General features: G+C 48.1%; 2 protein-coding genes across 5 annotated transcripts in view; one reads left to right on the forward strand and one right to left on the reverse strand.

Moving 5' to 3' along the window:
• The window catches only part of Nrap (nebulin related anchoring protein), a 68,885-nt gene extending 67,929 nt beyond the window's left edge, over positions 1–956 (forward strand). For all 4 annotated transcript variants that reach the window (XM_057777669.1, XM_057777671.1, XM_057777670.1 and 1 more), the window contains 2 exons: positions 11–142; positions 703–956. In XM_057777669.1, coding sequence (XP_057633652.1) covers positions 11–142; positions 703–807 — 237 coding nt within the window. In that variant the 3' untranslated portion in view covers positions 808–956. The remainder of the gene's footprint in view (positions 1–10; positions 143–702) is intronic.
• Positions 957–1,411: 455 nt separating this feature from the next.
• On the reverse strand, positions 1,412–14,342 carry Habp2 (hyaluronan binding protein 2). Its single transcript, XM_057779592.1, has 11 exons — positions 14,192–14,342; positions 12,028–12,135; positions 11,183–11,299; positions 10,292–10,411; positions 9,657–9,828; positions 8,369–8,466; positions 7,134–7,389; positions 5,772–5,914; positions 4,877–5,011; positions 3,066–3,211; positions 1,412–1,576 (listed from the first exon to the last, which is right to left on the reverse strand). The coding sequence occupies exons 1-11, from the start codon at positions 14,340–14,342 to the stop codon at positions 1,412–1,414; spliced, it is 1,611 nt and encodes a 536-aa protein (XP_057635575.1).
• Positions 14,343–15,128: the final 786 nt, after the last annotated feature.

A 15,128-nucleotide genomic window follows, 5' to 3' on the forward strand; every position in this document is an offset into this window, starting at 1 on the left:
TTCCCCCAAGGTCAAATACAAATCTGACTTGAACCTGACTCGAGGTGTTGGCTGGACCCCTCCCGGCTCCTACAAAGTGGAAATGGCTCGTCGGGCTGCAGAACTGGCCAACAGGAGGGGCCTGGGTCTCCGGGGGGCTTATGTGAGTAACAAGCAGCAAACTGCACCCTGCCTTGTCAGACCTCGGGAAATACAAACTCATTGTTGCTTTTCAAAGCTTATTTTTGGGCAAAGGTCAGCCAGTTCTAAAGAAGCGTGAAAGGCAGCTGAACAAGGCGCCTAATTTCATGGGTCTGAGATGACCGGGCGGATGACATATGGGTTAAACTTCCCGCAGGCTTCCTCTGAAGTCACAGCCATTAGTTCTGCAGAGGCAAACCTACCAGGGCGACATCAATCCCGGGCCAGGGCAGCCCAGGCTGTGCTGAGTGCTTGCTCGTTACACGCACGGAAAGGGTCAGGGACTCGCTGGCTCCAACAGTCTGCGTTTTGAACCCCACTTTGTTCAGAAAAGAGACACCACATCTAAATGAGACACAGGATTTTCTTCTTTCTCATCTTTGCCTTGAGGGTCCTTTTTCTTGGGCAGGGTGGAAGAGAGGACAAAAAAGGGGAGGTGAATGTGTTGGATGTTGGCCGGCATCTTAGCACGGCTTGTGGGAGCGTCATGTGCACTCAGGGGGCTGTGTGTGATTTCTGCAGAGGGGACCAGAGGAAGTGGGGCATGGAGATCATCAGAGCCGGGAGGTGAACCCAGATGCCTCGGAGATTCTGCATATTAACAGGAGGAAGACTCCGCTGATGTGAGCCGGCTGCCTCCGCCTGCATCCTCGAGAGAGAAGCCACCATTGAGGGTTGCACGCCAGAGGCATGCCCCTGTGGCTTCACGAGTTGTTAAACAATGGCATCCTCTCCTCCTTCTCACATCTGCCTTTATTAAAACAACAACTCTGAAAGCAAACAATGGAGCTTGTGTTTGGGGATTTCTCTCGGATGACTGGGTGAGACTGGCTAGTTCTGTGCTGGACCTTGATGGTGTGGGCCGAGGTGAAAGAGTCCAGGTGACATCCGTGGGGGGGGGGGGCGGGATTTCAGGAAGCTCATGTTTGTGGTGTCCACGGTGAAGACAGTCTCAGTGTATTCCACTTTTCAAGAAGGTGTATTTGTCAGAAGGGGAGCAAAAGCAGGCATAGTTCTTGTTGGTTCCCAGGAGGAGGGGGCAGAGTGGGCCTCATGAAATGGTGCACATACCTGCCCAGAAAGGCCCAGGCCGGGCAGCAGTGTTTCTGTCCAGAGCCTGGCTCTTCAGCTACATGGTCTTCTGGAATCGAAAGGACATCCCTAGCTGTCCAGGAAGCCCCTTTTGTCTGGTGCTAAAGAAAAGGGGCTTCTAGGGTCCGAAGACAGCAGCTCAGAAGCCAGCCTCCTTTTGGATGGTGTTTTTGATCCAATTCAGAAATTTGGTGACTTGAGTGTAGACGCCTGGCTTCTTCCCACATTCTTGGCCCCAGCTCACGATCCCATAGACGAAGTAAGTGCCGTCCTTTTCACAGGTCAGAGGGCCCCCAGAGTCACCCTGAGGGGAGAACCACAGGAGGTCAGCCTTGACAACTAAATTCTGAGATGTCCCAAACTGCCTACAAGGGGGTGATAGAATGAAGTCGCTGGCAGCTACCTTGGACTTCTCTGGAAATCGGTTCCAAAGCTCTTCCTGAGTGTCCCATGATATATAGCTTCAACAGGAGGGAAGCTAATACTGGCTTCAGTTGCTGAGTTTGGAAAAAGTTTGAAGCCCAGGGCTGCAGCCACAGTGCTGTGGGCAAGGAATACTCCCTGACTTTCAGTTCTAATGGTTCTACCATCAGTGCCTAGGGCCCCCAACATCAAGCAGCCGACCAAGGTGGGCAATGGTGTGTTTGGACAGACCCACATGTAAGGAGGACAGGGACTCAGAGGCAGTCGATATGGTCAACCTACCGCCTGTTGGCCAGTGACCAGTGACCTTGCTTTTTCAGTGGTGAGCTGTGGATAACCACAGAGGAACTTTGCTCCTGAGAGGAGCAGTGAAGATTCTGTGTGAAGTGCGTGGACCAGTATAGAGGGGGCAGGAGGAAGGCAGCGAGGAAACCATCTGGCTTCATTCCAGCACCTAACAACTTTTACCACATGACTTTGCTCTTCTAACCTAATCATGGTCACTACCTTGTGATCTTATGGTCACATTGATTAATGTCAGAAAGTGGCTTCAAACCTTTTAGTAATAGCCCTTGAGTTAGCTAGAGGACTGAGTAGTCGGTGGTCCCACTCATCTTTCAAGAGCTTAGGGAAAACCACACCTACTTGCTCTTTTCCATCCAGAGTTTGTGGCTTCCCATGCCCCCTCCCCAGAGAAACAGAGGGTCATCGCAGAGCCTCAGACTCTGGGGAACTCCAGTTTCCCAACCCAATGGGCTCCGGATCAGAACGTGGACATGCTGGGTCTCTGAGGGCAGCTGGTCAGTGTGGAAGAATGAGCAGGAAACCTAAACCAAGCTCATCCTGGGCACCTAGGAAGGTTGTATTTCATGGAACAGGAAATGGGCTTTGATTTGGGGCAGGGACCAGAGGTCTCCTTAGCATAGAGTTGGTGGAATCACCACCTTCTCTTTCTCTAGGGAGCACCACCGAATCTCCATAGATCCCAGAACCTGGGGGTATGTCGTTATCATGGTGGAACGAAGTAGTACAGGCTTTGGTGTTCCACACACCTGGGTTGTTCCAGTTCCGGTTCCACTGCTTAGCACACTGCTGCTGTTGGCCTTGATAATGTCCCCAAGCCTCTGTACTGTGTGATGGTGGCAGCCCCTTCAGAGGATGCTGTGAGAGCTCAACCAGACAATGCAGGAACATGCCACACGGCCAGCTCTCCTAGCTTGATGTCGGCTCAGACAGGTCTGCCCACCTGTCTTAACATGGAAGCGGCTGGCCCGTTGACCCCCGTTCCCACCCAGAGCTATAGCAGGCCTCTTTTCTCAGCTTGATATTCAGAAAGCCCCTCCCTCCGAGGAACCCGTGGAGTCTCTGACCTGGCAGGTGTCTGATCCAGGCTTCTGGAGGTTCCCTGCACAGACCATACTGTCATCGATTGTATTGTCATAGAGTCGGCGGGAGTTACACAAAGTGTTAGAGATCAGCTTGACTTTAGCATCCAGGAGCTGGCGGGACCCTTCCCCTGTGGGGAGAAAACAGTCACTACCATGCTGCTATGAAGACTGGAGTGATACCCACTCCACTAGACGTCATCTTAGTAAGAAGAAGCCACCAGCTCTCAGTTGGGGGAGAAAGGTATTTTTTATGGAGGATGGAAAGAAACATCCCATCTTCATCCTCCTCACCCCAAGTTCGTGCAGACTTTCAAAGCCATTCTGATCACAGTTGAAGAAATGGCTTGTTCTGTTCTTTATCTTCTCAACTAGATCATAAATTCTGGAAAATGGGGATGGCTTGTAATCATCTTTAATTTCCTGCATCTAGCAGAAGGCTAACACATAACACACAGTAGGTTCTGAAGAAATAGATGGATCAATGCAAAGGTAGTCTCATGAATGCATGGACAGATGGGAGCAGATGGACAGATGGATGGATTCATGCATACATAGAATAGATGCATCCACATGAAACTCCCTGACATATTAAATTGTCTGCTTCCCAGAGAAGATACCCCCTTTTCAAAGATAATGAAATCTCTCAGAGCATCTTTGACTTTGAACAGAGTCTAAGGACTATTGGTGAAAAACAAAGGTGTTCTAATCTGAGACCCTATAGGACTCCCAACTAAGACATCCTCAGCTGAGCAGACCCGTTAAAGAGAGCTGAAGAGGAAAAGCTTAGACAGACTACAACAAAGAGCTGCAGAAACTTTTTTGGTTGACCTTAAGTCCAATTAGGCAGAGATTTTCTTTCCCTGGAGCCTCTGGCAAATGCATACATGCATTCTATTTCCTTCTGCGGGACTCTAAGCCTACTCAAAGTGATTTTTGCTGTCCGTTATTAAGTACACTATTAGTAGGTGACATATTTTGAGTATTTGGTAAAGACTTGAAAATACCCTCCTGAACTTCTTTGTATTCAAGATATAATTTTGGTGTGCATGATCCAAGCCCTGGGGGTAAAAATGACAACTGACAAAGTAAAACTGAGCTGCTTGAGAAACAAAACCAAGAATCTTGTGGAAGAATACCCAACACGGAAGAGCTGTTCAACGCTAGTAGCTTTAAACAGCATCATCTCTGCCCCTGAGTACCTACCATGTACCACACATGCCCACACATGGTCTGCACCCAGCATCCTACCAGGTACCACATGTGCCCACACATGGTCTGCACCCAGCATCCTACCTGGTACCACAGTGCCCACATATGCTCTGCACCCTACCAGGTACCACATACATGCACATATGCTGTGCACCCAGCATCCTACCTGGTACCACACGTGTCCACATATGCTCCACACCCAGCATCCTACCAGGTACCACACATGCCCATATATCCTGTGCACCCAGCATCCTACCAGGTACCACACGTTCCCACATATGCTGTGCACCCAGCATCTTTGCAGTTTGCTTGGAGAAGGAGAGAGGTCTTCTCTGGTGTACAATGATTGCTTTGGAAAGTTCACACATCTAGATCAAGAAGCCAGAGACCACTATGACGATGAGAGGCTCACAGGGAAAGTTCCATGCAAATGGTTACTAGAGTCTGAACAATGAGGCGGATGCATTCTTTGATGGGGCACTTTGAATTTGTTTCAAAAGCAAAGAGGGCAAATGACATTGGTCCTTTATTCACTGGATGGTGTAGCTCTCCCGCGTGTGTGGAGGGTACATCACCAGACTCACCTGTTTCCGTTACTCCCCAGCCGGAGATGTGGCACTCAGTCCCAGAGGGAAAGGGGTCGTTGGGCAGACATATGGTCTTCACGTATTTGGATTCCAGAGCACAGTGACCATCCACTGGCTTTAACTTGAGCAAAGCTGAAAGATAAGGGAGTGGTGGGGAGAAGGAAGGGGGGAGGAAGGGAGGGGAGAGAAGTATTGGTTTCATTTTGCTTTGGAAGGCGAGTTAGCTAGCCACACTGCTCCTCCCATGACTGGAAAACATTTTCATCCATATTTCATGTTTTAAACATCCAGAGAGGGCTAGGAAAACATTGAAAGAATACCAACAGTTAACAAAGCTAATTGGATTCAAAATCATTCCTAATTCATTTTTCAGAAGCAGGCTGTACGGAAGGGGGCTACTGATGAAGGAGGGGGAGTGGGAAAGAGAGAAAACCTCATAGTGTGTGTTGGGGAGAGGGCACAGCACTGAGCACCGAACAGCCCCAAACTGACCGCCTCTGCACGCGCACACCTACCAGGTGCCATGCGTGTATACATAGGCATCATGTCACAACACGGAGTCATCTGAAAGCTGGGATAGCACCCCCATTTATGGAACAGAAAAGAAGGTTCAGGCAGATGACCTGAATCCTAGCCAATAAGAGAGCTGGGATCCAAAGCTGAGTGCTCTTTTCACAATACAACATTTTCCACAACTCTAGCCTTCAACTGAAAAGTTTTACCCAGTTATCAACAATGCTATCATACACTCCCTAGACATAAAAGGCTGGGAAATAAATGATACAGCTTACAGGATTCCCTAAGGGATAAAAAGGATCATGGGAGCTTTCTGTAACCAAATCCCAGATTTCTACCAGTGGAGAAATTCACAGGAGACTCAGGGGATACTTGCCGATGTCATTGTGGGGAATATCGTCTTTCTCGTTGTACCGGCTGTACTTCAGTATCTTTTCTACCCCAAAGGTCTGCTCATGAGATTCCGTCTTCTTCAGGTCCTGGTCCCCTAGCACGACTTTCAGATGCCTGGTGCTTATACTACAGAGTAAAATAAGATGGTAGGAAAATTGCCCCAGGTTGTCGGAGGCAGAGCTCCACTCCTAGGAAGTCATGTGACCTTGGTGAAGCCCTGACCTTCAGCATCCTTATCTGCAGTTCTTTACTCCCTCGCAAAACTCTGCTTGGGTACAAATAGGACAACATGAGGGAACTTCTCCATCAGTGGACGGATAGTCCAGACAAACATTTGCGGAATATCCCTTTACCTTGTGTAAATAGATGTCACTGTGATTGATTTAATAATAATAATAATAAAAAGCTAAACTAAGCTTTGGGGCAGCACACGGATGAATAGAAATGGGTTAATTTATGTTATAAGGGCTAGCTAAAAACAAGTCTAAGCTATTGGCCGAGCTTTCATAATTAATAAGAATCTCTATGGAGAAACTCTGGCTATACACACACACACACACACACACACACACACACACATTTAACCTCACTTTTCCTGGGAGACCTCCCTTCTCTCTCTGGGCTTGACTAAAAGCCGTGGAAGCCTTGATTAAATCTGCTGCAATTCGTGGGCAGGCACTAGTGTGTATATGCATGACTTCTCTCGGGGAGCACGCTAGACCCCAAGAGGACAAGGTAGACTAGAAGATATGCAGGCTGCCTCTCAAGGCAGGGCTCGTGAGACCAGTCCTGATCATGGACTTAGGGAATCTGGACCAGGTGATAGTATCTCAGCTCCTGGAAGTCACCAAGAGTATAGATGAGGATGCATGACCAGAAGGGTCATTGAAAATGGGCTTTTTTTTTTCACCTTATTCAGGTGGACTATAGAGGCTCAGGAAGCAGACAGACCTATGTCCAATTCCACTCATTGGCCTTCTTTTCATGAGACTTTAGATTAGACATTAAGCTTTCCCAAGACCCATGTCCCCTTCACAAAAGGGGAATGACAATGTCTTTCCTTCCATGGACACTTACCAAATACTTCCTCCATGGAAAGGTCTCTGTGCTGAGGGCCCCAGGGACATGTCAATTAACCTCTCTTGGTAGCTAGTTATGTATGGTCAACTACGCGGAGCAGCTGTGGCAGCCATGGTTGTTATAGCTCCACTCAGTTAAGGCTCTGTTCTTCTCCCTCTGGTGCATTTAGCCTCACTCATGCCAACACTTCCAAGATACCACTTACTGGGAAGAGAGCCAGCTCGCGCCCCTGTCACGCCCCTCCTCCTTCCTAGTGGGTACCTACTCAGTACAGTGGGCTGCAGTGAGCACCCAGCAGGGGTGAATCAGGGAACCCCCACAGAAGTGGCCTTGGGGCATGGAGGTGGTCAGCGGCAGTGAGGTCTGCAGGGACACCTGCCACGGGTGCTTGCCCGCTGTGCTCTTAAAGCCCCCGTAGATACGCTTGACAACATGCTCAGCTGTCTCTGTCTTCCCACAGGAGTTGAATCCTGGCACCTCCATCACAGGCTCCAGAAGGCTTGCATCTGGGTTAGGAATAACTGTGGGGTAGATGAAGATAAATGACCAAGCCAGCCTCCTCTGTTCTTTCAGAGGTCAGAGCTGGAGTTATGACTCTCACTACAAGCTGACCAAGCAACCAGAGCCAAGAGACTGAACGCCTTCAGTATCTTGCTTGGTGAGTGACTGAGGTTTTTTGGATAAATTAATTAATATGAAGCAAATTCATAGCACTCATGATAAAGATGTTGCTTTTATTTTCATATTTTGAAGTTCATGACTCCTAGGATCTACAAATCTATACTTGAAATAAACAAACCCCTTATGCAGCATGTATAATATGTCATCACTAACTCATTATGATGTTATGGGGCTTTTTTAGTAGAATAGGGGAATAAGAGGTTTACCCATAAAGCTGTGGTAAGAGTTATGAACTTGTTCTGTCCCTGGAGGTTGCTCAGATGGAGATATAGCACCTGAGTCAAGAGATCTAGAGGACTTTTCAGAGGAAGAGGGGCTTGGGTCAGGTCTCAAAGAATGCTTAGAAACAGACAAAAGCAGAAATGATGTGGAGTATTACAGACAGCTACTCACAGAAAAATGTCACTGCAAAATGGGGAGAGAGTCCCATAGGTCAGATAGACTGGGGCATGTTCTATCAGATGTGGGTGCAGAGGTGGGCCAGCGAAGACTGTCGGGAAGAATAAAAGGCTGGACCTCAGACCAATATCATCCCGAGAGGCCATGAAGACCCAAGCGATGATGGCCATTGTACACCCTGACACACAGTACGTGGTCAATAGTACATGATGTTGAGGACACTGGCCGGGGGTTGGGAAAGGAAGTTTTAGAGCTAACCTGAGATGATAGAGGTGTCTAGGCTATCTCATCATCCTGAGGGCTATAGAGGAGTGGGCAGAGTTTGTAAAGCCAGGGTCACAGGATGTGTAGAGTAGGCGTGGTCAAGTGCGGGAAATGGCACCTCTTCTCCCCAGGTCCCTCTGAGAGCCACAGACTTACCTGGAGTGGGGCAGACTGTGACGTCACAGTATTCCCATTTCACCTTTTCATTGTTAACCTTAACAAAGCACCAGGGCTTGTGGTCTCCATCCGGGTTTCTAAAACACAAAATCAAAGTGACTGACCATCCAAGGTTGGAGGCCTAGACATGATGGAAGCACCCCGGATCAGAGGATGCCAATCCCCACACTGCCCAGCTACCATTCTTCATTTGAATCCTCCAATACGTTAGCAAACCTTGGCATGCAAGTGTGGTCACAGAATTTTGGCAAACTCCTAACTTCCAGACGAGTATCCCAAGGACCAGGAAGCAGTTTCCAAACTTTGGCTGGACCATGGGACACCCACGACCTTTCATGGGAGAAGTGAGATTCCTACTGACGATCTCTACTCCATGTGTTTAGAAAAGAATTGCAGACTGAGAGACAGGACGAGAGCTGGAATCCCGACTCAGCCTCTGAGTCCCAGGCATGAGAATCCTTTTAGAAGCGGTCACAAGGTTTCCCCATGAAGATTACACCCAAGAAGGTGGCGTACAGGGGGGCACGAGGAGGATAGAAGAAGAAGTTGTGTACAAGGAAGAGACTCTTGTTTTGGAGTCAGTTCAAGACAAACAAAATATCCTCACTTTCCATAGGCAAATCACCTAAGTCATTGAGCTTGACAGAACAAAAAACAGAACAAGGAGATGAGCAGTGTGGCTCAGAGACGGAAGACTGGAAAAGTCCAGTGCTCCCCAGGAAGGGTCATCACGCCATCCTTACTAAAGAGCATATGGCCATCTGTGGCGGAAATTATAATGCTCCCCGGACTCCGTTTGCTCCTCAGCCTTCCTCTTGACATTATGTGACCCATGTGACTACCTCTGTCGCAAAATTCACATGTGTGATTATATGTTACTTCTTGGCTTTTGTTTGACATTTTTTTAAGCCTCATTTTTCTCTTTTTATTCTTCCTGGGTATTTGTAAAACTCTGTGGGGTTAAATTCCCCCACAGCCACAAAACACACACGTGTAGCATTGGTAAGAAGTGAACTTTGATGTGTGTGAGCCCCTGAGACTCCCTGGGGAGCCTGCCTGCCTGCCTTCCTTCCTTCCTTCCTTCCTTCCTTCCTTCCTTCCTTCCTTCCTTCCTTCCTTCCTTCCTTCTTCCTTCCTCTTTGGCTGTAATATCAGTGTAACCATGCCTATCCCGAGTAGGATAATCTCTTCAGAAAGGCTGCTGACTTGCAATCTGATTCAAAATCAAGCAACCAAAATAGGACCTACAGGAGACAACAATCTGTACCTGCAAAAGTTGTGATCTGCAATCCCGTGGGTCTCAGCGTCCTCCATAAACATGTTGTAATTCTCCTGCAAGAGGAGGTGGGAATTCCAGTAAAGGCATGGGCTCTGGTTGACTGTCCTACTCACTTTGCCTCGGTAAGAGTAGCCATCACCGACATAACAGTCGTCCGGACCTCGGAGAGAGCAGGCCGCCTATGAGAACTGCCAGTCATGGACACATTGCCCACAATAGTGGTTGGCAGGGGGGCATACGAACTAGGTCACAGGGCTGGGCCTAACTGTATATTATCTTTAAGTTTTATCACAAATCTCCAGAATGTTCCACACTCAACCTGAATTAAAAATGTGAACTATCCCGTTGAGGAGGTGGGTATTTACAAAATGACTAGGTGGGGGTGGGTGTGGAAAGGGCCCTGATGTGGTCAGGGCAGAAGGTTGATTTGCCTGCACCACACCCCGGAGCATCATCTTCTAGGCAGAAAGTTGAACAAGCTCAGTGCTCCGAGGTTGGAGGAGTAAGGAGGTGTAGAGCTTGGGGAACTCAAACCGTGTGTTTATGAGACACTTGAAGAGAAAAGGCCTCCAGAGGTCTCACTTGTCCCAGAGTTTTGATGATGTGGTAGTGGAGATCCATACCTATTTCACAGAATCTCCCCCTGTACTGGTCTGGACAGGCACAGCTAAACCTGGACCTCCGTCTGTGACGGGAGCAGACACCACCATTCTGGCAGGGATTTGGTCTGCATGCCGGAAGAACTGTGAAGACAGGAAGTGGGGCCCAGAGGACACATTAGGAGAAGGTACAGTAACCCATGATGGTGGTAGTTTTCTGGAGTCATCCTCTCTAAAATGATGGGACATCACAGGGCATAGACAGATCATTGACACATTAGCAAACACCAACGAAACCTGCAGAACTTAAACTAATATGGATGAGCTGTATGGATGGTAGCCACACTAAAGAGAAAAACAAAAACAAAAAACAACCACATCCCCTCAAATAAAAAGATGTGTATATTCATCACCAAATAAGAACTAGCCAAGGTATAGACTGATCTAGAAGTTTTCAAATAGTCTGAGCTAGGTAGAAACTTGTCTGTGGACCTTGAGAGCTGTGTGACCACAGACAAGTTAACTTCTCAAGTTGAGGGTTCTTCACCTACAAATTTCTTCCTGCATTGAGGAGTAAATCCCTTGGGATGGTGCCCTACCCACAGCAGAGACTCAGTGTTACTCCCACACACAGCCCATCTCAGGAATAGATCAGAGCCAGCTTCCTGGAGGAATCAACTTCCAAGGTGACTGTGCGTGTGTGTGTGTGTGTGTGTGTATACAGATATTAGTTAATTCTCCCTGAGTTCTCCAAGGAAGGTTACATGTTTTAAAATCATAATTAAGAGGACTGTCTTGAGTGGCGCAAAACCCAGCTCCACTTCCACCCACTTCCACACAGTAAGATGCAATCGCCGTGGGCACACACTAGAGCAAAGAAAGCAATCTGCAGAGAAGAGAGCCTCTGCCACCTACCCCGGGAGCAGTCTGGTCCTGTATAGGGGTATTTGCAGGCGCAGCGGTAGTATGGAGGCTTCTGGGTAATAAGGCATTCACCGTGGACACACGGGTTGTCCTTACACTTGTTCTGGGCTGCACAAGATACACAGAGGAGAGAATGAGGGTAGGGCATCAGGCGGTGCATGTTTGACCTAGCAGGGAACATGCTTACCCCAGTTTTGGAGGTGGGAGCAGCAGACTGTGTCTGCGGCTTTGTCCACAGTCTTAAGTGCCAGGCTGTTCAAGGGTAAGGTTTCTCTTTCAGCCTAAACAAGGTTTCTTCCTGTGTTGTTATTCAGTGACGCACAGCCCTACAAAGGGTTCTATATGCAGATGCCAGCAGGGTATCGGGCAGAAGAAACTAGGGCAGGAGTCAGGGCCCTTGGCCTCTCTGATTTTCTCTTACATTCTATCCTATATGGTCAGTGGCAGGTCTACGCCTTCTGTCTACCCTCTCTCACGCTGGCCCTATGTGCCCTGAGACCTTCCTGTCATACCATTTGAGAATCCTATTCCTCTGATGTGGTTTGTCTAAAAAACAAATTTCTCAGCTTGGGCCATATTTGGGGTAGATGCCGTCTCTTGCCCTCTCCTAGCCCCCATTTGTTTCTCTGCAGAATGGACCCATGAGACATAGTATGGAGGCAGGAAACACACAGAGGCCACCTGTGCTCACATAGAGACCTGGCATCACATGCCTGATCAAAGAAATGTGATTATAACCTTTGCCCCAGGATCATCCAGTGCTTTCCCAGTGCCTTTAGACAAAGGCTGAAGGGCTTCACGTTTAACCCAGAGGGGACAGAGAGAAAGGGGCTCACCGTTCTGACACCGACTTCCTGAGAAGGGGGCTGGGCAGCTACAATGGAAGGTGTCCCCTCTGATGATACAGTTCCCACCGTGTTCACAGGGGTTGGACTGGCATGGATCTAAGACACAAAGGCAGAAGTCAAGGTCAGAGAAGGGGGAATCCAAAGAGAAGCCCCACTTCTCACCTAATGTCAGCCTCCGGCCCTAAAGGAGAGATTAACAATAGAACTGTTGCTTGGACAAAGGGAAAAACATGTATCATCCTTCAAGATCAAGGGCAGCTGCAGTCCCATGCCCGGGGAGTAAGAGGGGAGGCAGGCAGGCAGAGTTGTGACTGTCTCCCTCGGCCCCGCTTTGGACCAGGCTTTCTCACTGAGAAAGTCCCCTTCCTCTCGAGTGTTTTTCTCCTCCCACCTCGCTGGGAGTACATTGGGGTCTGTCTCTGAAGCCAAAGGCATTTCACAAGCCCGAAGACCTCCCCTACTCACAGTGCCCGGGGTGGAGGTCAGGCAGAAGTGTGCAAAGCTAACCCACCCCTCACGAAACACAGGCTCTCTGAACATCAGGAGAGAGGAGCAAAGGCAAGGGGGTGACAGAGAATCGACGCACAGAGGAAGTGACCCAGTGGCCTTCATCTTTCTTCAACTCCTTGTTCAGTTAGATTTTGTCATATTTCATCTGTGCCTTTGGCTTTTTCATGGTTGTCTGAATGGATCCTCCCTTGGGGACTTCTTTGTCCCTCGCTCTACTCATTGTTCTTTGGTTCAGGAAGTAGGAGCCCAGGGCCTGGCTCCTGTTTTGATGGTCTCTTCTGATGTTCTCCTGGTGCCCTGTATCTTGGCCCTGCCTTCCAGGCCACTTTGCAATAACACAGCTTTTATGCCAGCTGCTAAGGGCTTTCCATGCATTCCCTTGACTCAGTCACGTGGTTTTGCCTGAACCCAGTTTCTTATTTTCCTTTTTGTCCGATTGGTCAGTCTAAGGAGCCATAAACCCACAGCACATATGTGAACACACAGACATACACACAACCATCTGACATATATACACTCACAAACAAACACACAAACCACATTCACACACACATATATATACACACACAAAACAAACATACACAGCTATACTCATATGCACACAGACACATACAACCACACTCACACAGACACAACCACACTCAAATACATACATACACACACAACCACACTCATATATACACATAGATACAAACAACTATGCTCATATGTACACACACAACCACATTCACATATATATACATACAACCACACACAAACACAATCACATACATGCACATAATCACACACACACAACCAGTCACACACACATATATACAACCACCTTCACTCACACATACAAACATAACCAACACATACACACAAACATTTATACACACACACGCACTAACAGCTGTAAAAAGATTCTGAATAAAAAGCTGGGCGTGGTAGCAATACTTATAACCCCAGCACCCGGGAGGCAGAAGCAGGAAGAACTTTGGGGCTCACTATCAGTTGGTATAGTGGGGATCATAGGTCAGTTGGCAATGACTCAAAAACCAAGGTGGATGATTCCTGAGGAAGAACATCAGAGATTGCCTGCTAGCATTTATATGCACACATGTACAAGAACATGCATGTACAAATATACACCCCTCTAATATACACACACAGACTTACAAAACACACACACACACACACGCAAGCACAGAGACTATAAACAGCAAAAAGAGGAAGAAAAAGGGCAAAGATGGAAAAGCAAGGGAAGCCCCAAAGCCATACTTGTCAATGTTGCAATCCAAATGCTCAAAAATAATTTAGATTCTGCTGCACAATTAGGACTAAGCTTGAGGTCAAGACACAGAACTGACTTTGGACTTGATGTCTCTCAGTGTCAGGAGAGCTGGATGAGGGGGCACTGCCTTACTGAGTGACTTTGGCCGAGTCCGTTCCTCTCTTGGCCTCCCTTACTCTGCCTGTTGCTCAAGGGTAGATGCCTCTCAGCACCTACCCTGTCCTCGTAGTATAGGACTCAACGGGAGGAATCCACCCTAGAGAGGTCTTCAATGCCATTTTACTATGCAGCCAGAGAGAGGGCAGAGAAAGGCCCTTGCATATAGTCACACATAAGTTCCTTCAGTCACGGTCTCCCTCTCCAGTTGACACCCACCATCATCTGCGTAGTACCAATCGGGGTTCTCAGGGGAGGTCGGCACGACTCTGGAACCTTCATCTGGGCTGGAATGCTCGTAGCTGTAATAGTCTTCTGGCGTCCAATCTGCGGGGCAGGGAAGGACAGAAGACAGTTTAGTCATTAGGCTTGAGAGAATCAGTTTTTGGCTTAGGGGACACCTCTTCCCAGAGAACTACATTCCCTTACGGAGGAATTACATGTCTTTTGAGCTCTCCCCAGGGATGCAGGAAGACACGAAGGTCAGGTTGGGGATGTCTAACTTGAGGGATGTTCTGGTCCAGCAGTGCAATGCTGGTCTTTGGAATGGCAGTACCTGGCTAGAAATGGAGAAGGAGATCAAGTGCCAACTTTCTACCAACTGTGCCAGTGGGTACACCTACTGTATGCCTTGGGTTTCTCAGCTGTGAACACAGCAGGAAGCATCCTGTGGGCTTCAGGTCTTGACAGTTCTACACAGGGTCTACCAGGGCTAGAGCGCATGGTGCCATCACAGTGCCTAACTGGTAGCTTTGTGGACAGTGTTTCTCCACGAGACTTCACTAAATCATCTTGGCTCAATGAAGTCCAATATACTTGTCACTTTCCTCTTTGGGCAAGCATCTCTTACTCAATCCACAGAGCATTTAGCAGCTAATCTTTACTGTTAACCTTTTATGGGGTCCTGTGCTAAACATTTATAGGTACCATCTCATTTATTCTCATAAAAATCTGGGAGGTTGGGCCAGGGATGTTGCTCGGTCGGTAGAGTGTTTGTGTTGTATGCAGGAAACCCTAGACTGACCCCAGTTCTGTATGAAGTGGTATGGTGGTACACACCTGTAACCCCAGCTCTTACTTTCTTTCAATGTGCTGTGAAAAAAATAATAACCCAAACCTAACAGTCAGCTTATGGAAGGGCTTTACTCCA

This window comes from Chionomys nivalis, chromosome 8, assembly GCF_950005125.1.
Source record: "Chionomys nivalis chromosome 8, mChiNiv1.1, whole genome shotgun sequence".
NCBI lineage: Eukaryota > Metazoa > Chordata > Mammalia > Rodentia > Cricetidae > Chionomys > Chionomys nivalis.